The sequence below is a fragment of the Crocodylus siamensis genome, chromosome 8 (assembly GCF_052110815.1).
Source record: "Crocodylus siamensis isolate JL-2025a chromosome 8, ASM5211081v1, whole genome shotgun sequence".
Taxonomy (NCBI): domain Eukaryota; kingdom Metazoa; phylum Chordata; order Crocodylia; family Crocodylidae; genus Crocodylus; species Crocodylus siamensis.
In genome coordinates, this window is record NC_143402.1 from 50,150,594 (window position 1) to 50,173,983 (window position 23,390).

At 47.5% G+C, this 23,390-nt stretch overlaps 2 protein-coding genes across 2 annotated transcripts; one reads left to right on the forward strand and one right to left on the reverse strand.

Moving 5' to 3' along the window:
- Positions 1–312: 312 nt before the first annotated feature.
- On the reverse strand, positions 313–8,538 carry ADPRM (ADP-ribose/CDP-alcohol diphosphatase, manganese dependent). The gene is made up of 3 exons (XM_090061656.1): positions 7,836–8,538; positions 5,418–5,534; positions 313–5,018 (listed from the first exon to the last, which is right to left on the reverse strand). Exons 1-3 carry the CDS (start codon positions 8,395–8,397, stop codon positions 4,732–4,734), a joined length of 966 nt encoding a protein of 321 aa, XP_089917782.1. The 5' UTR covers positions 8,398–8,538; the 3' UTR covers positions 313–4,731.
- Positions 8,539–8,605: 67 nt separating this feature from the next.
- On the forward strand, positions 8,606–21,465 carry SCO1 (synthesis of cytochrome C oxidase 1). The gene is made up of 7 exons (XM_090061657.1): positions 8,606–8,737; positions 8,851–8,961; positions 9,950–10,040; positions 10,774–10,971; positions 16,670–16,762; positions 16,935–17,050; positions 20,593–21,465. Exons 1-7 carry the CDS (start codon positions 8,648–8,650, stop codon positions 20,722–20,724), a joined length of 831 nt encoding a protein of 276 aa, XP_089917783.1. The 5' UTR covers positions 8,606–8,647; the 3' UTR covers positions 20,725–21,465.
- The last annotated feature ends 1,925 nt before the right edge of the window (positions 21,466–23,390 follow it).

Consider the following 23,390-nt stretch of genomic DNA (forward strand, 5'->3'; position numbering starts at 1 on the left):
TTCTGGTGCTTGGGAAGCCAGAAACAGTCAGCACTCAAGCATTCTCAGACAGTGACTTTTAGGTGTGGACAGGTTGCTTTGGTAGGAAAAGCAGAAACCAGCTCCAAGTTCTATAGCCTTTTCTGTCAGTTCACCAACATTAACACCAGTTTGTCTGGAATGAGCTTAACTAGTTCACTGTCAAGCCTCTCCCTCAACCAGATGCTGGGGAAATATCTGGGTTTCAATTTGTCTCCTATATATAGTAATAACATGACAGCCCTTGTTTTGCCATCTTCAGTACCACATAAACAGGAGCAGTGACAGACTAAGTATGGGTAAACAATGTTTAATAGCGCCTGTTAGAAATTCTTGTAAAGAAAACAGAAAGTGCTCAAATCTGATCCTCTCTGTTAGGATGAACAACATAAGCTCATGAGCAATAACATCAAAGGCTACTTGGAGATCTAAGAGAACTAGCACAGACGCTTAGTCTGTCCAGTCAATAAGAATAAGTAAATATGTGCATCATAGATTGAAAGAGGTTGAGAAAGTCAGAACATTTTGAATAGTTGAAGACTTATCACTCAGTCATACTTCATACTTCTCAAACCTTCCCCTTAAAGTGGCTTGTGTTGCTCGTGGCTGCAGAAAATTAAAAAATTAAAACTGAGATTGAAGGAGAGAGCAACCTTAGATGTTGCCCACAGCACATTACTTGTTCAGGGTTGTCCAAGAGTCAAAGGTTGGGAACCACTGCCCTAAAATATAAAGGAGCCAGTTGTGGCTGCTGTGGTCCTTGGGTGCTTGTATATGTGACAAAATTTGCCTGAAAAGCATCTTAATTGCTCTTTTGCACCGCTTCAATGGCACTGCTATTTACATGTTTGGCAGCATATTCCACTTTAATTTTGTGACGATGTACCTGTTCAGTGGTGTAGTTTGCTTTAAATGACTTTATTACATAGCAAGGTAAAACCCAGCCAAGGTATTTTAGTTTGCTACGAAACAAAGTGCGATGGTGCATGGGTGGCTGTAAGTTGACATGCTTAGGGAAGCTTGGGCTTGACGGGCTTCCAGAGCCCCGTGCACTGTCCCTGTCACCTTCTCCCACCACCAGCACACCCAGCTGCCTTGCTGCTGCCTTGCCACTGTGCCCCAGGGGCAAGCCAGCTTGTTCCTGGGCAGTCCCAGGCAGTGGGAAGGTGGCAGGGACTATGCATGGGCTGCTGGAGCCTACCTGCCTCTCCCATGGCTGGGGGGCCAGCTGCTGGCAGGCCAAGCGATCCCTGAGTTGTGGGGGACCCCAGCCCTTTCCCCTGCAGCAGCTGTGCCCCCCCCCCCAGGTGGCACTTGCCTGCTAGCACATGGCCCAGGCAGTCCCAGGGGGTGCCATCAACATGAAGGGAAGCACTGGGCCCCGCGTGGCTTGGGAGCTGTGGGACCTGATGGCAGCTCGTGCAGGCAGGCTCCATTGAGGAAAAAAAATGGGGGTGAGGAGCCTAATCTTTTTTTAATTTTCTCCCAGAGCCTGCCTCCCTGAGCTGCGCTGGGCCCAGTGCTTCCCTCCACAGCTGTAGCACCTCCTGGGCAGCACCCGTCTGCTAGCAGCCCACCTGGGTGGTCTGGGGGGATGCTGCAGCTGTGGAGGGAAGCACCGGGCCCTGCACAGCTCAGGCAGGCAATCAGGCTCCAAGAGGCGGAAAAAAAGATCAGGCTCCTCCCTGTTTTTTCCCCCCCTCAGGGGAACTTGCACAGCCCAAGCTGCATAGGACCCAGTGCTTCCCTCCGCATTGGTGGCACCCCCCTACGACTGCCTGGGCTGGGTGCTAGAGGGCAGGTGTTGCCTGGGGGGTGCCACCACCATGTTCCCCACAGCTCAGGAACTACTTCGCCCGCCAGCTCCCCCCACCCACCCTGTCGCGGGAGAGGCAGGTAGGCTCTGGGGGGAAAAAAAGCAGCAGGGCCCTCACTGCTTTTTTTCTTCTGGTGGAGCCGGGGGGAGTGGGGGAGAGAGGTGGGTGAACTGACAGGGGGTCATGATGTACTGTGGTGCCACATTATGTCATGAAAGTCTCTAAATTGAAACTGGGTTTTTAAACAACACCAAAACCCACCAATTAAAAACCTACCATTTCAATTTAGGGAGAACTGAACCCCTGTTGCATGTACAAGCACCCTCGTAACAGAATCATGCACCAGCTCAGAATTGGGACTGATAGGTCACTGAGAAACAGCATGATCCAATGGCTCAAGTACTGGACTAGGAATCAAGAATCCTGTGTTCCATGCTCAACTCTGCTGCTGACTTACTGTGAAACCCTTAAAAAGTCATTACACCAAATTGTGCTGCTGTCTGTTTGTCTTCTTAGAAATGCATTTTCTAAGAATTTACAAGTAATTTGCTAATGAATTATTTTAAAATGGGTCCTTCAAGAAGCATAGCACCCTGTCAGAGCTTTTTTGTATCCATTATTATTAATGGAATATCAGGCTTTTTAAATTAATATGGAAAAAGTTCACTAAGATCTTATGCATAATTTGAAGAAATATTTTGAAGTACTTGGTCTTTTTCTTGATGTTATTCTTAACTGGAAGTTACTTCTACAGAGCTGAAAATTTCTCTGAGGGAGAATACTGTTTTATGAAAAGCTGCCATCTCTTATTCTTTTCAGGAGGACTTAAGCCAGAAGCTTTCTTTAGCAAATATGGACACTGCCACAATTAACCTGTTCCTCATTGTTTCTTTGGTGAAAGTGAACAGTCCTCCTTCAGCACTGCTTTTGTTCATTCTCATTGGAAGCATGGGAGTTGCAGCTATTTTGAAAGAAAACATCCTAACTCTGAATAATATTTGTCTTCTGAACAATGGGAGACTGTGGATATTCTCCAAGAGTCATTATGAATTTTTAAAGAATTTTTTTGGCGTTGGCCACTACTGACAAATTTTCAGCTGTGAAAAACACTGGCAGGACTGACTGTCAATCCCAATTTTTTTTTGTTAGGGTCTATTTTCAAACCCCTGCAGATCAGAGCTGTTCTGTTGTTCATTTATTCCCATTTAATTCTGGTGCTGTCTGCAAATTTGACAATGTAATTTTCACCAAGTGATTGCTGAATGAAGACAGAAACAAAATGACTATGTGGATTTGTGGGAAGGTCAAAAACATTTTAATAGTTTTATAGAAGATCAAGGTCTGGCCTCAACTAGCATAAGGGTCACTGTTTGAATAGTGAAAAATGCTTCACTGAGACTCAAGCAGTTCTGCAAACTCAGTATGAGAGCTGATTTAATTTAGGCTTAGGATAGACTTGTAAATATCCTTATTAGACCATCTTCTGATCTCAGATGTACCAGTATAAATTTGGAACAGATTTTGTAAAATTAATTGACTTATTCCAGGTTAAAGCAGATCAGAATCTGTCCCCTTTTGTTCATTTCCTCCAGCAGCGGTACAGAAGTCTAACGTGATCTTCCTAGTAACGCACATCCTATGGTAATTTTATAAGTTTGTAACATTTCAGTTGTCTCTAGCACTTGTTGAGCTTTTGTGCATCTCACAGTGATTACACTATACCAAATCTCAAGGCCATATCTCCAGGGTTCAGAAATTTCAGTGTCTTTGGCTGCAAATACCAAAACATTCACATTTAAGTACCTAAAACCGGATCTCAATCAATGATTAGGCAATCAATACAAACATGCACCTCTCCTTTACCTCCCAAAATACCAAAACTCAAAGGAGAGGGATTTTCAGGTATGCTAAGCAGCTGCAACTCCTGTTAATTAAGGAAGGAAACTCCTGCCACACTGAAGAATTGTCAAGGTTGATGACTGAAAAGTATCTGAATTATTGTTAACTCAGGTTTACATTTTATAAGTGTGACCAATAAAAATGCATTCAAGTCCTTGTTACTCTTATCAGAGTTCCCTATATGTTGCTTGTGCCTGCTGTGTCACAACAACTAACAAAGGCTGCTTACAGATGTAAAAAAAAAAATAAAAATGGCGCTTTACTATGAACTTGGCATGCCCCTGTGCTGAGCCCAGCATGTGTCCATCGCATTAGTTCAGGGATGGGCAAAATGCGGCCCGTGGGCCAGATGCAACCTGCCAGGCCATTCTATCTGGCCCGTGGGGCCCCTAAAAAATTTAGAAAATTAGTATTTATCTGCCCCTGGCTGCCTGTCATGCAGCCCTTGATAGCTTGCCAAAATGCAGTAAGCAGCCCTCCTCCCAAAATAATTGCCCACTCCTGCATTAGTTGGACCCAACTTGCTCAGTGTCTGTACAGATTGGATGCTTCAGCAGGGCTTTTTAGGCACTTTCATCTCATAGCTGACTGAATCAGTTTTAAAGTGCCAAAAATCCCCGCTGAAGCACCCAATCTATATAAACACTGAAGAGCTGGGTCAAACTAACACGGTTTTTTTTCATGTCTGTCAGCAGCCAAAGTGTTCACAGTTAGATGTTTCAAGAAGTTACTCAAAACTAGTGCATTTAAATACAATTATTTACTATTCCCCTCAATTCCCTTATAGAATTTTTTTTTCTTTTGCAGATCCAGAACTTCCAAAATCCAGGATTGAAGAAGGAAACCAGATTTTAGTTATCAAGCTTGAAGAGGTAAACACTGTTTTACATAAATGGGAAATGTGAAGAACTCCATGGCTTCAGTGGGCACCTGTTATTAGTAAACAGAGCATGGTACTGCAAATGCTCAGTTTTGTATTAGGTCTATCCTTCTGTGTTCAATAATACATAACTTTGTCTGGAATTCTACCTTTCCCCTTTAATATCATTTTATCTTCATAGACATATATAGTTCCAAAGGCATGGCTTTGTGGTGGAGTTTCAATAATTCCTTCCACAGTAAGATGATGGACTCCATGAGTATCTAGACAATAACCACCATCATGGAGGTGGCCTGCGAGAAAACACACCACACATTGATGAGAGTGGATGATGGAAAGGGCATCTTTATAATTCCAAGCAAGGCAAACGTCGTTTGTAGAGCCTGGATGAATGGGAAGGTGACCTGCAATTGAGAAGAAAAAAAAAAGAGAGGGAGACAGGACAGTGTTTCAAAATAGTAAAGCAACCACCATATCCCTGCTACTTGGATATAAAGCTTTCAAGGAACTGGATATCCTCTGCAGGCTTCTGCCCTGACCCAAGTTCTCAGTAGGTCTTTCCCTCAAGTGTCAGTGCCTTTCCATCCTTATGAATTTTCAAGACTCAGCAACATTTTTTCTTGTCCCAGGACCAGACTTAGCATTCATCCACTACAGCAACTTCCTTCACTGAGCAGTGACCTATTCCCCACCTTACGTAGAGCCCTCTGAAATCCACAGCATTCTTTCATATGCTTATACAGTACATATTTACTCTTTGAGGTGTACATGTGAATGGAAAACCATAAGTTTGATATACCTACCTGCAACTAAAACTTTCTCTCTATTTTTATCGGAAGCTGTAAGAACCTCATTGAACCAATCCAACTGAGGTTGGCTAAATCCTCCATTGAACTTCACAAACTGACACTCATCAAGTCCTGTAACAAAGAGAGAAGATTAAGGGCACAGACACAAAACAGCTGCTTCCCTACTTATTTTAGTGTCAATCTAGGCTCAGAATAAACAGTTTTTTGCCCTTGCAGTACACAAAAATAAAAACCTCTGGAGTAGATAAGGGAAAATGATTTGCTAGTAATTTTGCTGCAATTGACATTGCCATATGCCCAGGATTTCCAGTTTTGTGTCTCAGCATCCTAGCATGAGGATTTCCGAGTTGGCAGTTACACATTAGGCCCTTCTGTGTGTCCTGTTCCAAATGCCACTGTCTCAGCTCTTGCCTAAAAATGTCTACATGAGAAACAACAGCTCCCGTAGATTGAGAACTATATAAAACTACAAGTATGATTTTTTTCAGATGACAATGGCTATCTAATGGAAGGAAATAATACGGAAAGTAAGATACCATCTGTATACAGAGCCCCAGACTCCAAGGAGACATGCAGAGGAATCCAATGAGATGCACTTAAAGACTCAGAATTACAGGTAGATTAATATGGGTGTTTTAAAAGATACTTTACATACAGGGTTCCCCCTTTTGGAGAGGAAAATGCTAAAGTGTCCCTGCCTGCGATAGACACCATTTCTGCAGGCAGGGCCATGCAGGGAGCCAATTGTGGCTCTGCCCCAGGGCCCCAGCCCCTCACTGTCACCACCACCCTGTGATCCCAGAACCTTATCTAAACACCTTATCAACAGAGCCATATCAAGTCTTCCACTCTGTGGTTTCTGTAAAGGTCCACAGTTCAAAGAGTCCATGCTTCAGAAAGTATAGTCACTTCAAGGAGACACTTGTCATGTTTGTGTTAACACTGACATTAAAAGTGAGTTTGAGCCTTGGGAAGAGTGCCATGGTTCCAGAACCTTAATAGCCCATTCTATTCCTAAGGCATCTGGTTCTAGAAAATAGGGTCTAGCCCTGGGTATCTGAAAAAAAAAATTCATTGAGTGCAATTTTTCCCAAATTCAGCATGCAGAAAGCCTCAATTGCTGAAATGCAGCTGCTGAAGTCTAACTGGCAGGCAGCTTTTAAGCTCTGTTTGGCTTAGGTATTCATGCTTGCATGACAGATATCATGCATCCCCAGTAAGTTATTTGGAATGCAGAGGGCTCCTGTTGGAAAAGTAGAGCCAAACAATTTGAAAGAAACAAAGGGCATCAAACCCCTATATCCAGAAAGCCCAGGCTATGACTGTTCAGTTCACCAGTGAATCATACTCCCAAAGCACTGGTGGAATTTAGATGAAGGCATATTAAGGGTAGATCTCAAAAGCCATAACCAATTATACCCTGGAAAATAGTACCTTCAAAGTACAGAACTAGGGCTGTCTGAAAAAAAGTTGTGCAGGAAGTGGCATCCAGCCTCTGTACTGACTTAGATGACAATATCTCTCAGCATAAACTAAAGTACTGATGTTGAACTGCATAGCTCAGCCCTTTGTCCCAGGCATCAGTGGATCTGTCTAAGCACTGCCCAAACTCCTTTTGCATTCCTATGCTTTAATAATGTAATCCTTCAGATTATGCAAAAGATCAGTGCCAGAAATGGTAAAACCTGTGATAGGATAGTCTCAGAAAGTGCCAGAGCAACAATGGTTGAAAAATAAAATCCGTGCTGCTTACATGGGACAATCTTTGCCTGACTGCACTTGAGAGAACCTACTTGCAAACATCCTGGGGGCAACTGAGGCAACTTGCATCAGACCTCAGGAAGAGGCTTGTGCCTCAGTGGACAAAACCCATTTACCATCTAATGAAGGTAAATGAAGGACTCCTCCTGTACTAGAAGGCTGTCACCCAAGAATGGGAATCCTGCCCATAGCATCATTAGTGAATGCACCCCACTGCACATTGTGGTATCGGCATGAACTAGGGCAACCAAGCTCTTGGTGATCTATGAAGTCATATTTTAAGTTAACTGTGAGTATTTCTGGTTGGTGGGCAAGGGAGATTGATCCATCTTCTGCATCCGCCAGCTGTGCTGTGTGCCATGCGTTACCTAGAGCAGTGGTTCTCGGGGGGTTTTGTTCCAGGACCCATTTGTAAACATCAGTGGCAAGTTGCACCCCAGTGCCCCTCACTCCCAATCTGCTGCCCCCCAGTGTGTGTGGGGGGGGAGGGGGGCAGGCTGGAGCTCTGCCAGCCTGCGAGGGCAAAGCCTCGGTCCTCCACATTTTTCTCCCGTAAAAGAGAACCCATTTCTGAAGTTTGTTCTCGACCCTTTCATTTGTTCTTGCACCCCACTTTTTGGGTCCACGACCCACAGGTTGAGACTGGCTGACCTAGGGGGCTGTTCAGATCCTCATTTGGGTTCTTCTCTTTCAGGAGCTTCAGGGCATGCTGGTATTTCTGAGAAAACTTGTCCCACCCGAGGACACTCAAGTCGTAGGCGTCGAGCATAACAAAGCGGAAGCCCGCGGCGGGACTGAAGTGATAGGCGTAGCAGGCGTCTGCCCCGGCGGCCGGGCCCGGGGCGCCCCGGGGCGCGCTGTTGAGCTCGGAGCGCAGCAGGTACTCGCGGCTGAAGTTGTAGAGGTCGTGGTTGCCCCAGGCGTGGTGCACGGGCGCGCGCAGCTGCGCCAGCTCGCCCAGGACGGCGCGCAGGGCCGGCTCCGAGGCGCCGCGCTGCGCGTTGAGGCCGTCGATGAGGTCGCCGAGCTGCAGCACGCAGGCCAGGGGGCAGCGCTCGCCGTTCCACGCCCGCACCGCGCTGCGCACGCGGCCCAGCCCGCTCCGGTAGTAGCGCCGCGCCGTGCGCCAGAAGTTGTAGCCGTCCTCGGCGTCCGCGTACTGCACGTCGGCGATCACCCCGAAGCAGAAGCGCGGCGCCGGGGCGTCCCCCATCGCCGCCGGGCCCGGGCGGGGCACGAGCGACCGGCCCGCGGGGGCGCGCGTGCGCCGGCAGCGACGCGGAGACTCTGCGCCTCAGCCCGCTCGGCGACGCGGGCGCTGCCGCGGCCCCTGCTCCGCCCCGCACCCGCCGTCAGAGCAGCCGGGCCCGGCTGGGGACAGGACGCCAGTGACGCGGCGGAAGTGGCTGCTGGGAACCAGAAGCCGCAGGCAGGGCGCCGGGGCCGGAAGCGGGAGGTTCGCGATGGCGGCGCGTGCGCTGGGGCTGCGGCGGCTGCCGCTGCTCTGCTGCCTGCTGCGGCCTTGCGGCGCGGGCAGCACCGGGAGGCGGCTGGTGAGGGCCGGGCCGGGCCTGGCCGGGGCCCTCGCGCTCCCCCTCCCCCTCCCCGCGGGGTTAGGGCGACAGCGGGATGCGGCCGCCTGACTCCGCCGTCTCCTTCCTCGCAGGCTCTCGCTGCCGGGCCGCGCTGGGACCTCCTCGGCCCCCCGCGGCTGGCGCGCCGCCTGACCACGCTGCCGCCCGAAGACGTGCCCAGGACGCGCCCGTCCAAGCCGGGGGTGAGAGCGTAAGAGCCGCCTTTGCCCGGGGCAGGGCGCGGGCCCGCCTGGCCACTTCCCCGCGTGGCGCAGCTGCAGGAGGAGCAGGTGCTGCGAGTGAGGGGTTTCTCTGCTGCTCCTCTCTGCCCGGCTGCGCTGCCTTTCGGGTCTAGGGAGTTCTGCTTCAGAGGCTGCGCCCCTGGCTCCCAGGCCCAGCTGCTGCTGGGGGGGGTCTTTCCTCCAAAAATGTATCCAGTCCTTTTCTGAATCTGACTTAACTGTGTCAGCTCCCACAACATCTGGTGGCAGCAAGTTGCACACCTGAATGAGACTCTGGGGAAACAGAATTTCCTTTTGTTAGTTTTAAACTGCCTGCCTGTCTGCTGGCTTCATTTTGTGACCCCGCGTTCTTGTCCTGGGAGAAAGTAAATAGTAAATCCCTATTTACTTTTTCTTCACCATTTAGTAGTTTGTAAACCCTCATCATGTCCCTCAAGGGTGTTTTCTAACCAGAACAGGCCTAATCTCTTCAGTCTCCCCGTATGAAGCTCCTCCATAGCACTCATCATCCTTGTTGCCCTTCTCTGCACCTTCTCTAGTTTTTCTATATCGTTTTTGAGGTGTGGAAGCCAGAACTGGGCACAGTATTCAAGGTGTGGACGCACCGTGGATTCACAAAGAGGCATAATGATACTTTCAGTTTTGTTTACAATGCCATTCTTAATCCCTAATATTTTGCTTGCCGTGCACTGGGTGGGAGCACTTGGGCTGAGCCCAGGCCCCCATGCCAGGTGTGGCAGCTCCATGGGTCTCGGCAGCTCATGCTGGCAGCCTGCATAGTGGGGCTTTTTCAGTCCTGCAGGCTGGGGGTTTACACACAGCCATGCCTAGCTGCAGGCATGGATGGAAGCGGGAAACCAGCACAGACTCTTAACCAATGCATTCAGCGTCTTGCTGGGCTCCAGCGCGGGAAGGAGATGCACAGTTCATACAGTCTTTCTCCCAGTAGCCAGTTTCCTGGAAGTCCCTGGCAGTCACGTTTGCAGTTGGAGGTGCTTTGCTGGCAGGCATGAAGTACTTGAAGAAGAAGAAAGAAGAATGTAAGTTTAATGTCATCATCCTGACATCTCTGATCCAGCTTAGAGCCTTCATGAAGTCAGGACTGCATGCATGGCACATGGGGGCTTACTACTACAACAGCTTCCTGTACAAATAGATCTGGGAACAGGATGCAAATTGATTTATTTTTCTCATCACTCCAGTTTTAGTTTTTGTACTTGTTTATTTTGCTTAGTATTCTTAGTCTTTGCCCATAGTTCTTTAACTAATAGCCTTTTCCTCGCTCTCAATTCATACTTCTATAAATTCATATTTCTCTACACCAGCTCCATGTAATACTCATGTAATGGATAGCTGTGACATCTGCCTTGCTAACTTATGTGTCCTGAAGAATGAGGCAATATAGCCTACTGGCACTGTTCCTGAAATGCTTGACCTTGCTTTGTCAATCCATGCTGGTCTAGGATAGCTAAAAGGCACTCACTAAAAAGAAATGACTCCTTCTGTCCTATCCCAATTTTGGTATGTGCCTCAGTGCCATCTTTGCAGTTAAAACTCTTGGAGCCTTATGGGGTATTTTGTTTAGAAAATATCACAAAGTAAAGGTGCTCTGTTTATCAGTTTGACTTTTCTTGTCTGGGAGCTTTTTGAAATTCTAGGTGTTGGTAAGCTTTGGTTCTTTCAGGTTGCCTTATCAGTCTTTGAGGATTTCTGAATTTTTTCTGTTCTCTTGTCTGGTGTATTAGGTAGTAAACTTCCATTGTTTCCTTTCAGCGCTGGAGAAGGAGCGAAAGCGATCACTAGGGAAGCCTTTGTTGGGAGGCCCTTTCTCTCTCATCAATCATGAAGGGCAGCCAAGGACAAACAGTGACTACCTGGGCCAGTGGGTGTTAATCTACTTTGGCTTCACACACTGTCCCGATATCTGTCCAGAGGAACTGGAGAAAATGATTCTAGTGGTGGATGAAATTGGTAAGTCCAGTCTGAACTTTAATTGGAGGGAGGGAGGGAAGAGCATCCTATTTCAGGAAGAGTTCATGTTACTCGTTCAGTAAGAGCTGTGTTGTTCACAATGTGGAACATGTTTGTCTGTTTGTTTGTTTGTTTGTTTATAATCTACTTTTCTCAGTCTTTCTTAGGCTCTGTCTTAGGTCATACTAGTCTCCTGCTTTGATCTTGGGAGAGGCTTATTCTAAAACAGGCTTGTCCAACATATGGCCCGCGGGCTGCCATACAGCCCTCCAAGCCATTTTCTGAGGCCCAAGGTGCTGTGATGGGAAACCAAAGTGAACGCTGTACTTCTGTTTCAGGGGGAATTATGTGATAACGCTTCCTGTGAGGTCTTTGAATATGGCTCGCTGGGCCACTGGGTGATTAAAAGTTGATGATCCGGCCCCACATTCTAGAAGGTTGGACACCCCTGTTCTAAAACATTCAAATGTGACATACTTAGAGTGAGGATTGGTTCTCATCGGTCTCCTGTACTTGGTATTAGCCTTTGAATGTGCTGCAGTACTGCTAGAAGGCAGACGCCCTATTAATGCAGCCTAATTTTGACCGCTAAGGCAGATTCTTCATTAAGAGGAGAATGGCTCTGTTGTCGAAAACTTGTTTCCCTTTAGACCTGGGCTGTGTTTGTGTTGAAGAGGTCTCTTTGCTTTTTTCATTTAGTTACAAAGCACTTAAATTCTTTTGCATTTGGTCAATTATTGTGGAAACAGGAATTAGTGTAATGTACTCCAAAATCTTATAGGGCAAGAATTGAGTAGCAATATAGCTTGTGTTGACTATATTCATGTGCATATGATGATTTAACAAAGCACTATCCTTTCTAACAACTGTTACCCTCACTAGAGTTCAGAGGTGACAGTTCTGTCAGGTGGCAAACTGTTATAGTTAGTTAGTTGAGGACCCCTTTGATATCTCTTTCACAGGAATATTACTGAAAGTGTCTCTTGGATCCTGCTTTGGATGGTTTACTGCAGCTGGGTTCTGTCAGTAGCTGTGTAGTAGCATAAAATAAGACAATCGCAAAGAAATCTAGGCTATCCAACTGTGAGGGCTGTGACTCCAGGACTCCTCTTGTTGTGGGGAAGGTGTGCTGTGACCCCTTATCTTTATGATAACAGTAAATTCCCACTGTCATTTTGTATATCCCTGTTAGAATTACTGACCGTGCCCGTTTCTGGAGGAGCTTCTGCAAAGGTCTAAAGCGTAACTGGTCTACAGCAAAGTTGTCTGGTTTTCGGAAAAAGGTTGTTTCTGGTATCCTGAATACACAGACCCTCAATGACACTGACAGAGTTTAGTATTAGTGTGATTTCATAGACATTAGGGCTGGAAGGGACCTTGCAAGATTATCAGGTCCAGCCCCCTGCCCAAGGGGCAGGAAATCAGCTGGGGTCGAATGATCCCAGCAAGATAAGCTCAATGGTCTATTGAGGTCCCTTCTGACCCTAGCATCTATGAATCTACATTAAAGAGTACAGGTCTGACTCTTTAATGTAGATTTATAAATGCTTTGGGGCACGTCACTGGTCACCATGCGCCATGTTGATTTGGTTCCATCAACTGTCACTCCCTGGGTCTGACCATGGAGCCAGTTTCCCAGCCATTGGACCATAAGGTCATTAAGGCTGCAGTTCCCCAATTTTACCATGAGGACATCATGGGACACCAGGTCAAAGCCTTTTCTGAAGTCCAGATATGATATCAATCTCTTTTCCTTTGTCCAGGTGATATGTCACCTGGTCACAGAAGGAAATGAGATTGGTCAGGCAAGACCTACCCATTTTTTTCCAATATCTTTCCAGGGATTGAGGTCAAGCTGATTGGCCTGTAATTTCCCAGTTCTTGCTTCCTCCCGTACTTGAAGATAAGCACCACATTGGCCCTCTTCCAATCTTCAGGTACCTTGCCTGAGCACCACTAGTTCTCAGATATTCTTGCCATTGGCCATGCTATGATGTCAGCCATTTATTTCCTTTAGCACTCTTGAGCCATCTGGGCCAGCTGATTTGAGGATGTCAAGCCTCTTAAGGCGTTCCCTCAAAGGATCCACGTCAGCACTGGGCATATGTTCACCTTTACCCTGGTAATCCTGCATCTTGTCAGGCAGGGTGATTCCCTTGGTTGTTGGAAGACCAACACAAAGTAATTGTTAAGGAGATTGGCTTGTTCCTGGGTGTCTGTTGTCAGCTGCCCCATTTGGTTTAGCAAGGGTCCAATGTTGTCCTTGTTTTTCCCTCAGACTTCCAACATATCTGAAGAAGGAATTTTTATTGTTCTTGATTTCTGTAGCCAGTTTGAGTTTGGTTTCAGCCTGGCTTTCCTAGTTTGCTCCTTACAGGTGTGGGCCAGTGCTGAATACTCCTTGGTGGTGTTTCCTGACTTGCATTCTTTATAAACTTCTCTTTTTAGGTCCATGAGTTCCCTACTGAGGCAACGGGGTCACCCAGCCCTTTTGCTGCCTTTCCTATGGGCTGGAATGGACTTCCCTTGTGCTTCAAGGTTCGCATTCTTAAGGAGCAACCACTCATCGTAGACTCCCCTCCCTATCAGATCAGGGCCTTGACAACTAGCCACCTGAGCTTGTGAAAGTCAGCTTTCCTGAAGTCAAGGATTTCTGCATTGCTGACTGATTTGCCAGTTTCGCAATGGGTAAAGAAAGTGATCAAGTCATGGCTACTATCTCCCAGCTTCCCTTCGATCCTCAGGTCACTGACTAGATCATCCCCTTTGGCCAGTACCAGGTCCAGCAGTGCCTTGTCTCTTGTTGGCTTGTAGACTTCTTGAGACAAGCAGAGCTCATCAATATAAGTGAGAGAGCTTTGCCGCCGATTAGATTTGACTGAGTGCCCTTCCCATGAGATGTCAGGGTAGTTAAAGTTGCCTGTGACAACCATGCACTGAGAGCATTCAGCCTCTGCCTGTTCCCTAGTGAATTCATGGTCAAGCTTTTCCTCCTGATTAGGAGGTCTGTAATAGACTCCTACTGTTATATCCCTTTCACCATGTTCTCCCCGTATTCTAACTCAGAGGGTCTCGAGTCGCCATCCTTGGGTACCAATCTCCACTTGTAGGGAAGCGTTCTACTCCTTCACATAGGGAACTACACCCGTGCCGTTCCTTCCAACATGATCTCTCCTGTACAAGGTATAGCCATGTATACCTGTGATCCAGTCATAGGTGGAGTCCCGTCAGGTCTCCACTGTCCCTCTGAGATCGTATTCATTTCTGTTTAGCAGAAGGGCCAGTTCCTCCTGTTTATTTCCCAGGCTCCTGGCATTTGTGTGCAAGTAAGCCTGCCATTGGAAGCCCTAGGCTTCCGTGCACTCCTAAAAGAGTCCTGTTGCTGTGCTGGGGTAGGAGTGATTTGCCTTGTGCAGCCTGACCTGATTTTATGGTTGATGCTTGTGGGGCTTGCACTGGCGGTTGTCCACTTATCCCCTGGTGAACTTAGTTTAAAGCCCAGTCAGGCAGGTCAGCCATTCTGGCTGAAAAGAGCTGCTTCTCCATTGGAGTGAAGTGGAGGCTGTGCCTGCCCGACAAACTGCTGCTTCTCTTTCTGAAGTGCAGCTGGGTCAAAGAAGCTGAGTGTTTGCGATGACATGAGGGCCTCAGTCTTCTGTTAACTTCTTTGTTTTGTTTCTCCCTCTTATGCCTGTGACCCATAACCAGAAGGATGGAGGAGAAAACCACCTGTGCCCCCAACCCTCTGAGCCCTGCTCCCAGAGCCCTGTAGTCACTCATAACCCTGTTGGGATTGCTCCAAGCTGTGTCATTTGTGCCCACATGGATAAGGAGCATGGGGTAGTGGTTGGAGGGCTGGATAAGTTTCAGGATCCTCACCTGTGTCCCAGATATGGGTCCCTGGGAGGCAGCAGACCTCATGGACTAAGGGGTCAGAGTAGCATATTGCTCCCTCTGTCCCCCTCAAGAGGGAATCTCCCATGAAAACCACTCTGCATTTCTTCTTATGGGTGGTTGCTTGGTGCCTTTCTTCCTCAAGTGCTGGAGCTGGCGGCTCTGTTGGCTCTATTGGTGCTGCGAGGAGTTCGTACCTGTTGTGCAGATCTAGTGGGGTGGTAACCCTGATGCAGCATGCCTTGGGGTTGGAGACAACCTTTGTCCAAGTGACCCCTGGTTGGACTTCATGGGAGCTCCTCTTGTCCACCCTTGTGTTGCCAACCATTTTTGCTCTTCCCTCTTCATTCTTCAGGCAAAGAGCCTGGCAATAGGCATTGATCTCTTCACCATCCCTGATGTTACGCAGCCTCTGCACCACAGTTGAGCTCCCCTGTCCGGTACTCCAGAGACTACAGTGCAGAGCAAACCTCGCAAGGGGAGGTGTCATTGCTCCTGATCCCAGATGCCTGCAGTTGTACCAGGCATCCCCCACAGCTGAGAGCCAGAGGGCCCGTCTGAGTGGAGGCTAGAACCATGGGTTCCGTCTGGGCGGAGGGCTTCGTAGTTCCGGGGGTGGGGGCAGTCATGGAGGGGATCCTCGGGATGCAGTGTGTCCTGACCGTGGGACAGGTAGTAGTCCAGGCTGCTACTGTGACCAGCCCTCTCTTCAGGCTCACCACTTAGGGCTTCATGCCCCTCCTGTGCGAACTCCCATGCTACCTCACGCACCAGGTCCAGAGCGTGCCCGTTTGCGTCTTCTGGTCGCGCAGCTCCAGTTGCATGGTTCCCTGGGGGCCTGGGCTAAGTAGGAGCCCAGGGGATGTGACCCTCCTAGGCTCCTTTCAGCTGCCTGCTGTGGTTGTCTAGCACCCACCCACCGTGGGCCCCACCTACTCCCCAGCTGTGCTGGGGTTCAGGGACAAGGTCTGCTGAGTGTCAGCTGGGGCCTTGGGCTCACAGGAGTGTTGAAAGCTGAGGTGAACCCTGTTTGCAATTTCTGATCTAGGTTGGGACTCTAAGCAGTAGGTCCCTGATGAGGGCAAGTTAGCAAGTCCTGGTTGGCAGAATGAGTGCTGTCTAGCAGCAAGAAAAATGTAACTGACTGGAGCACGTGAGTTGAGAGAGGGGGCAAAGCTGATAAGTCAGTTTTGTTCTGCCTTGCCCCATTGATGAGAAGATGACTGCTAATACAGCATTTGGATTGGTGGGTCCTGTGATATAATGTCACAGGAGCTTGTGGCCTTCCCAGTTCATGACCTAACATGTTTAATAGTTATAGATAAGCCCTCCAATTTCAGGAGTGAGCCATTAGTGCAGGAGCACATTGTAGATCTGACCCCTGCTTGTCACTGCTGTTGCAGGAAGGTCTTCTGCTCTCTCTGTTTTGATTACTCACTAACTCTTTCTCTCACTTGCTCTCTGGCTTGCTCGATCTGCTTCATTTGCTCACTCCATCTGCTTTGCTCGCTCTCTGTTTGACTCGCTCACTCACTTGCGCGCTGTTTTGCCCGCTCATGTATGCTGTTTTGCCCACTCGCACGCTGTCTTAGTTATCCTTGAAATGCTCAAGCCGTAGTAAATAGGGGTGAGGTCTTCATTTCAGGAGGAGTGTGTAAAGTTACCCTCAAGGTATACAGGGTTTAAAGAACTGCATTTTTGCAGTTCTTTAAATCCTGTAATGGTAATGGCGCCCAATTTGTGGGAGCTGAACTGTGGCTTTGGGCTTGCCAGAACTAACAATTATTCATTTTTCTGGTGACAGACAAGATCCCATCTTTGCCGGACTTGACCCCACTGTTTATTACCATTGACCCAGAGAGGGACAACAAAGAAGCTATTGCCAGATATGTTAAAGGTACCGTTTGACTTTCTCTTACTAATTGTCTTCTGCTGTACAGCTCTTATGTATTCAGTGCTCTGTGTTGCAGTTGAAAAGGAGATGGGGTTGCATCTCACTGGTTCTAAGAGAGAAGGATTTTGCATGGCTCTTCATCTTAGAATAGTTAATCATTCCTTTTCTCTTTCAGAGTTTTCTCCCAAGCTTATTGGATTGACTGGCACCAAAGAGGAGATTGAGCAGGTGTCCAAAGCCTACCGTGTGTATTACAGCCCAGGGCCCAAAGATGAAGACAGTGATTACATAGTGAGTAAAAACAGTCTTCATCTGACTGCCTGTCATTATAGGTGTTGAAGTAAAACTGAAAATTGATTCTAAAGTCATGAATAACAAAGATAAATGTTTGGCTGTTACTAGATACTTTTGTATTTGGTCCGGGTCAAGGTACCATTTTACAGTGCCCAGAACAAACATGGTGCAGTTAGCCTTCCTGACCCCACATTGGCAGCTCATGTTCATTTTGGAATCAATGTTGACTCCAAGATCCTTTTCTGCCTCTGCACTGACAAGAAGGGCATTCCCCAGCCTGTAGGTATGCTGCTGGTTCTTCCTCCCCAGGTTCAGTACCTTCCACTTGTCATTATTGAATCCCATCCTGTTCTCATCCACCCACCCCTGCAGCCTGTCCCTCTCCTCCAGCATGCCCACTTCTCCCCACATGTTAATGCCATCTGCAAATTTGAACAAGTTTACATCTACCATGACACCTGTGTCCAAGGATTTTGTGACCTGGTTGTAGAAGGCCACCAGGTTGGTCTGACAGGACTTGCCTCGAATGAACCCATGTTGGTTGCCCCTGAGCATAATCTCCCCTGCTGGTCCCTCTCAGCTGTGCTCCTGGATAATTTTCTCAAAGACCTTCACCAGGTCCGAGGTAAGACTAACGGGCTTGTAGTTTCTTGGGTCCTCCTTCCTCCCTTTTCTGAAATGGGGAACGCATTGGCCCTTTTCCAGTCCTCCGGCACCTCGCCAGAACACTATGAGTGCTCATAAAGCTGTGCCAGGGGTCCTGCAATGACCTCTCCTAATTCCCTCAGCACTCTGGGGTGAAGATCGTCAGGACCTGCTGACTTGAACACATCTAGACCCATCAGAAGTTCCCTGACTAGGTCCTCACTGACCCTGGGCCTGGCAGTGCCTCCCCTGCGTCTGTCAGGGATCCCAGTGTGGGGGATGCCCCAGTCCCTGCTCAAAAAGATGGAGGCAAAGAAATTGTTAAAGATGTTAGCTTTGTCATCTGGTGTGACCACCAGATTTCCTAGTGTATCCTGCAGAGGCCCTATGTTACCAGGTACCTTCTTTTTACCCCCTATGTATTTAAAAAAGGACTTCTTGTTATCCTCGATCCGGGTTGCTAGTTCCACTTCCATCTCTGCTTTAGCCTTCCAAACAGCTCCCCTACAATCTTGGGCAATGGAGGTATAATCATCCTTGGTGATGGCCCCTCCCATCCATTGGGTGTACACCTCCTTTTTAGCTTTGAGACATTCCTGGATGCTTTTGGTGAGCCACGGGGGCTTTTGAGCGTTCCTGCCCGCTTTGATCCATGTGGGGATTGTCACCCTTTGGGCTTGGAGGATCATCTCCTTAAGAAACAACCACTCTTCCTGGACTCCCAACTCCCCTCCCTTCCAGGACCTCAGTGCCTCCCCAAGTAGTCTCCTTATCTCATTGAAATCCGCTCTCCTGAAGTGCAGAGCTGCTGCCTTGCTGCAGGCCTTTGACATCCTGCGCTGGATGGTGAATTCCAGTAGGCGATGATCGCTGCTGCCCAGGTGGTTGAGAACCTGCAGTCCCCTCACCAGGTTGTTGCCCATGGCCAGGACCAGCTCCAACAAGGCATTTCCCCTGGTGGGACTGTGCACCTCCTGGGTTAGATGGAGGTCCTGTAACTCAACTAGGAACCTATGTGAGCGGTCAGACCTGGCTGACTGCTCTTCCAAGCAGATGTCCGGATAGTTTAGGTCACCCATGATGACCACATCCCTTGACTTAACTGCTTCTGCAAGCTAACCTGAGAATTCCCTGGTCCAGCTCTTCCCTCTGGTTGGGTGGCCTGTAGTAAACCCCTACCATTAAGTCCCTTTCCCCCTGATCCCCTTGTATACAGACCCAGAGCACTTCAGTCTGCCCCTCCTCTGACCCAGTGCTGTTTGTTGAGCTTGTGTAATGCTCTTTGATGTAGAGCGCCACACCCCTACCTTTCCTCCCTATTCTATCCCTCCTATACAGCCTATAGCCCAATGATGTTTACTGCCCAGTCATGCGTTGGATCCCAAGTTTCAGTGAGCCCTGCTATATGTCCGGGTTAGTGTTAGCTGGCAGGAGGGCAAGTTCCTCCTGTTTGTTCCCCATACTATGAGCATTGGTGTAGAGGCGTTTAAGGCCTCCTGAAGGTGCATGCACCGCTCCCCTAATTCCGGGACTATCTGGGCCCCTGTCTCTTACCTGGGTATTTCTTGTGCTTGTTGCCTGTCTTGGCTGGGCTGTCCTTGCGGGTGGCTCTTTGTTCGGTGTTCCGTGGCTCCCTCTGTCCTCAACTTCCCCTTCCCCTGACAAGCCTAGTTTAAAGCCCGCTGGAGGAGATCAACCAACCTGAAAGAGAAAACATGTTTACCTTTGGGGCGAGGTGGAGCCCATTCCACCCAAGCATGTCTCTTGTCCCGAAGTATGGGTCATGGTCCAAAAAGCTGAAGCCCGCCTCAAGACGCCATTTCCGAAGCCTCAGGTTTTTGTTTAATACAGAACTATTTTACAGTGTTCTTAACTCAGTTTTAGCCTTTCATACTGCAGATGCTTATGCACATGATTAACTTCAAGCTAATGAATAGTCTCTTTGAAATGAAGGCAATTTTTCACATGTACAGATAAGTGTTATGTATTTTCAGGATTGGGGTTTCGATTTTCAGTACATTATTTTTGTTAATTACAATTTTAACAAATTCAATTAGAGGAGAACCTACCAGAAACAGTTAGTTAATAATACATTTACTCTTAAGTTGCAGTTACACAAACTTAAAATAATTCTTTTTAAGCCATTTAATTCAGGTTGAGGCTTTGTAAAGCTTGTCAGGTTGTTGTTTAAACTTATTCCACTGTGCTTAAATCACTGGAAGCTTCTTTGAACATTAACAGAATTTGGCCACCAAAGGGGACCATGGAGCATGGCATACATGTCTTTTCCTGCACACTGAAAGAAATGTTAGCTGTGGAGCAAAGGCAATTGCAGTATTTTATTCTTGGTACCTTTTGTTGTCTGCTCCAAGAATGAATTTAGCTTAATGAAGTGTTCTCACCACAGTGTACCCTTTCATCATATGAATGTCTAGATCTATGCCTATCTCATGGCAAGGGGGGAGTCCTCAGAAATAGGCTAGCAGGAGCTGTAGGAGCCCTGCCTCCTCTTAACCTAGAATGCAGAAGCTACTGTGGGGTGGAAGAAAGGAACATTCAGGGGAAAGCAGCTCAAGCAGCTGTTTTCCCCCGTTGCCGCACTTTACATTCTTCTTTCTCAAAGATTTGAATGAGTGATGACACCTGCCACTCGTGAAGGCTCTCCTACATCCATTATCTCTTTGCATTACTTGTTTACAGTTAATTTTGCTTATTTTGTTGCATTTGAGAGTTGAGTAATCTGTTTGGGCCATTTGTAGTTGAACTATCCTCTATTTTATAAGTTCTCTATCAAAGAGACTTTTGGACTGAGAGATTGATTGGGCACTATTTTTAGTGACCTTTTGAGAGATGCTCAGTACTTGTTTCACAATTTGTTCTGTACCCTCTGGCAGGTGGACCACACAATTATAATGTACCTCGTTGGACCAGATGGTGATTTTGTGGACTATTATGGTCAGGACAAGAAGAATGCTGAAATTGCAGCTTCTATTGCTGGACATATGACACTACGTAAATTCAGCTGAAATTCAAGATCTGCAAAGAATGTTTGTAAACCCAAACTATAATGAGGATTGCTACAGGTCTGGTATATCTTTGCTTTCAACTCCACTGGCCCAGTGCACTTTATCCTTGTGTCATGAATCATCTCTCCCAAATAAAAGAGGTATATATCGTACTTAATTTTACAAAATGTATTGTATTACCAGAAATATGTATAGAATATTTATGAATTGATATCTCGTAGAGTGACGTGTGCTGCAAAATGAGGTTTGTGGCTTCTTTGAAATGCTGTTAGGAGCAAAAGTTAACCCTTTTGGAGGGAACCTCATGTCACTTGAGAGGCTTTTGCCAGAGATAAATGAGATGTGCATAAAGTAGGGAAGGCTGTTTCCTGTATGTAAGCCAGATAGCTGTGGTGTCCCCTTCAATTTTATGCAAGGGGAGGGGGGTACTGAAAACAGTATCCTCTTTAACTCATGGAATCAGCCTGAACATAGGGATGCAACTTCACTTAGACAAAATGCTCTCTTGTTTCTTTAAAAACAAACAAAAAAAAATCATTCTTGCTCATAAAATTCATCCCAAACTTGATTCATTTAATTGTTCTGATCTAAGTAGCATTCAGCATCTTTCTAAGCTAGCCTGTGAAACACTGAATAACAAAGTGGGGAAGTAAGGTATTGTGCCTATACCTGCATGCATAAGGCAGTTGATCAGGTAAAATGTGTGCAGTAATCTGATTGTAAAATAAAGGAATAATTTTTTATCTTGCCTGCAGTTGATTCCTCTGGACCACAAAGGGCACTGACAGATGTGAGAAAAAATACATCCTCACGTGTTACCAGAAGTAGCAGCAAGTTATTTGGACCCAACTCTGCAGCATCTGTATAGATTGCACGCTTCAGCGGGGCTTTTTGGTGCTTTTATCTGATAACTGATTCAATCATCTATTAGACAAAAGTGCCAAAAAAGCCCCACTAAAGTGCCCAATCTATATAGACATTGGGAAAGCCAGGTGTAACTAATGTGCTGCCTCTTCTGGGCTTGGTGTGGGGACATGATGAGTTGCAAGTAAAGCGCCATTTTTTCCCTTACATCTGCAAGCAGCCTAAGTGATTTCTGAAATCTCAGAACCATCCTCAAAGAGATGAAAAGCCGTTGTATATATCCAGTATAGCACTTGCAGGCTGGAGACATCAGCCCCTTTTCATGGTAGCTTAAAAGTTGTTTTGTTGGGTAAAATCAATATTAAATTAGCACGTGGACAGCCTGTAGTCTAGGAATATGTGCAGCATTACAGAGAGTAGTCAGAGGCCATGCCATTTCATGGTCACAGCAGATAGTCCTCCTGCACAGTTTGTGCCTTTGAAAACACAGTAACTAGGGGTGCACAGATAGATATTTTGGGGGCTGATGCCAATAGCTGATTTTTAAGGAGGCATATTGGCCAATACCGATCTGATTTCTGATACTGCTACGTGCAGCTGGTAAGTGTTGTGGTGAAAGGGGAGTGGAGAGGGAAGGAGCATGGCTGGGGCAGGTGCAGGATGGAGCTGCAGCTTGTCTGGGAGGTGCAGAGAGAAGGGTAGGGGCTCCTGGGCAGGCTGCAGCTGTGAACTGGGGTCAGAGGCCGCACATCACTGTTTGGAGCAGGTGCCGGCAGTGCCGGGAGTCCAGCCCCAGCCTGCAGCTGCAGCCTACCCAGCCCGCCCTGACCCATACAGATCTGGGAGCACATTCCTCCCCCCCGCCCTCCCAGATGAGTGGCAGGAGCAGTGGCAGGATCTGCCTGATGAGCCACTCCTGAAGCAGCGTTGCATAGCAGTGGGAGCTGCTGTACCCCTCCCTGTACCCCCGCCAGATGAGATGCGCCTCCATCCTGCACCCACCCCACCCTGGCTGGGCAGCGCCTACCCCAGCCCTGCTCCCTCCCTCACTGCAGGGGGCATTGATCTGCCCCCCCACATGCCCCTTCCCTCCCCCTCCCCTTTCATCACAACAGACTTATCAGCTGCATGCAGCTGTCCATGCTGCTGGTGTGCTGTGCACATGCACGGGCGTTTATTGGCCAAATTATTGGCCATATCAGGCCAATTTCCAATATAATCAGTTTTCTTTATATTGGTGCCAGTCCGATATTGGACTGATGTATTGCTGTACCTAACAATAACCAAGGAAAACAATTTTAAAGAGCCTAAGAACTGCTTGGCAAACACTGTGAAGGTCTGTGTATAATCTGGGCAGTTATGGAACCCAGCCTCAGTCTTTAGCAGCAGAAGACTAACTAGCAATTTCGCTTAGTGACAATTGTGAATTATGCCCTTGTGCATTTTTAATTCAGAACTGTTGAGGTATGGAGATCAGTATTTCAGGGGAAAGTATTTTGCATTGCTTGCCACATTGTCATCTATAGCAATAAGAACCAGCTGGGTCAGACCAAAAGTCCATCTATCCCAGTAGCCTGTCTTTGAAAATGGCAAGGCATGGATGCTTTTGAGTAGTGAGGGCAACAAGGTAGACCCAGCCCACCTCCCCAAGTGTTACTTCAATCCCTTTCTCCTCCCATATCCATTGCCTCACCTACTCTCCTTCCTGGTCTGTCTACCCCAGTTTTTTCTTCTTGCTGGATCTGTCACATGCCACACAAAGCGGCTGTGCCTGCCACTTATGGCACGCACACTGCAGTTTG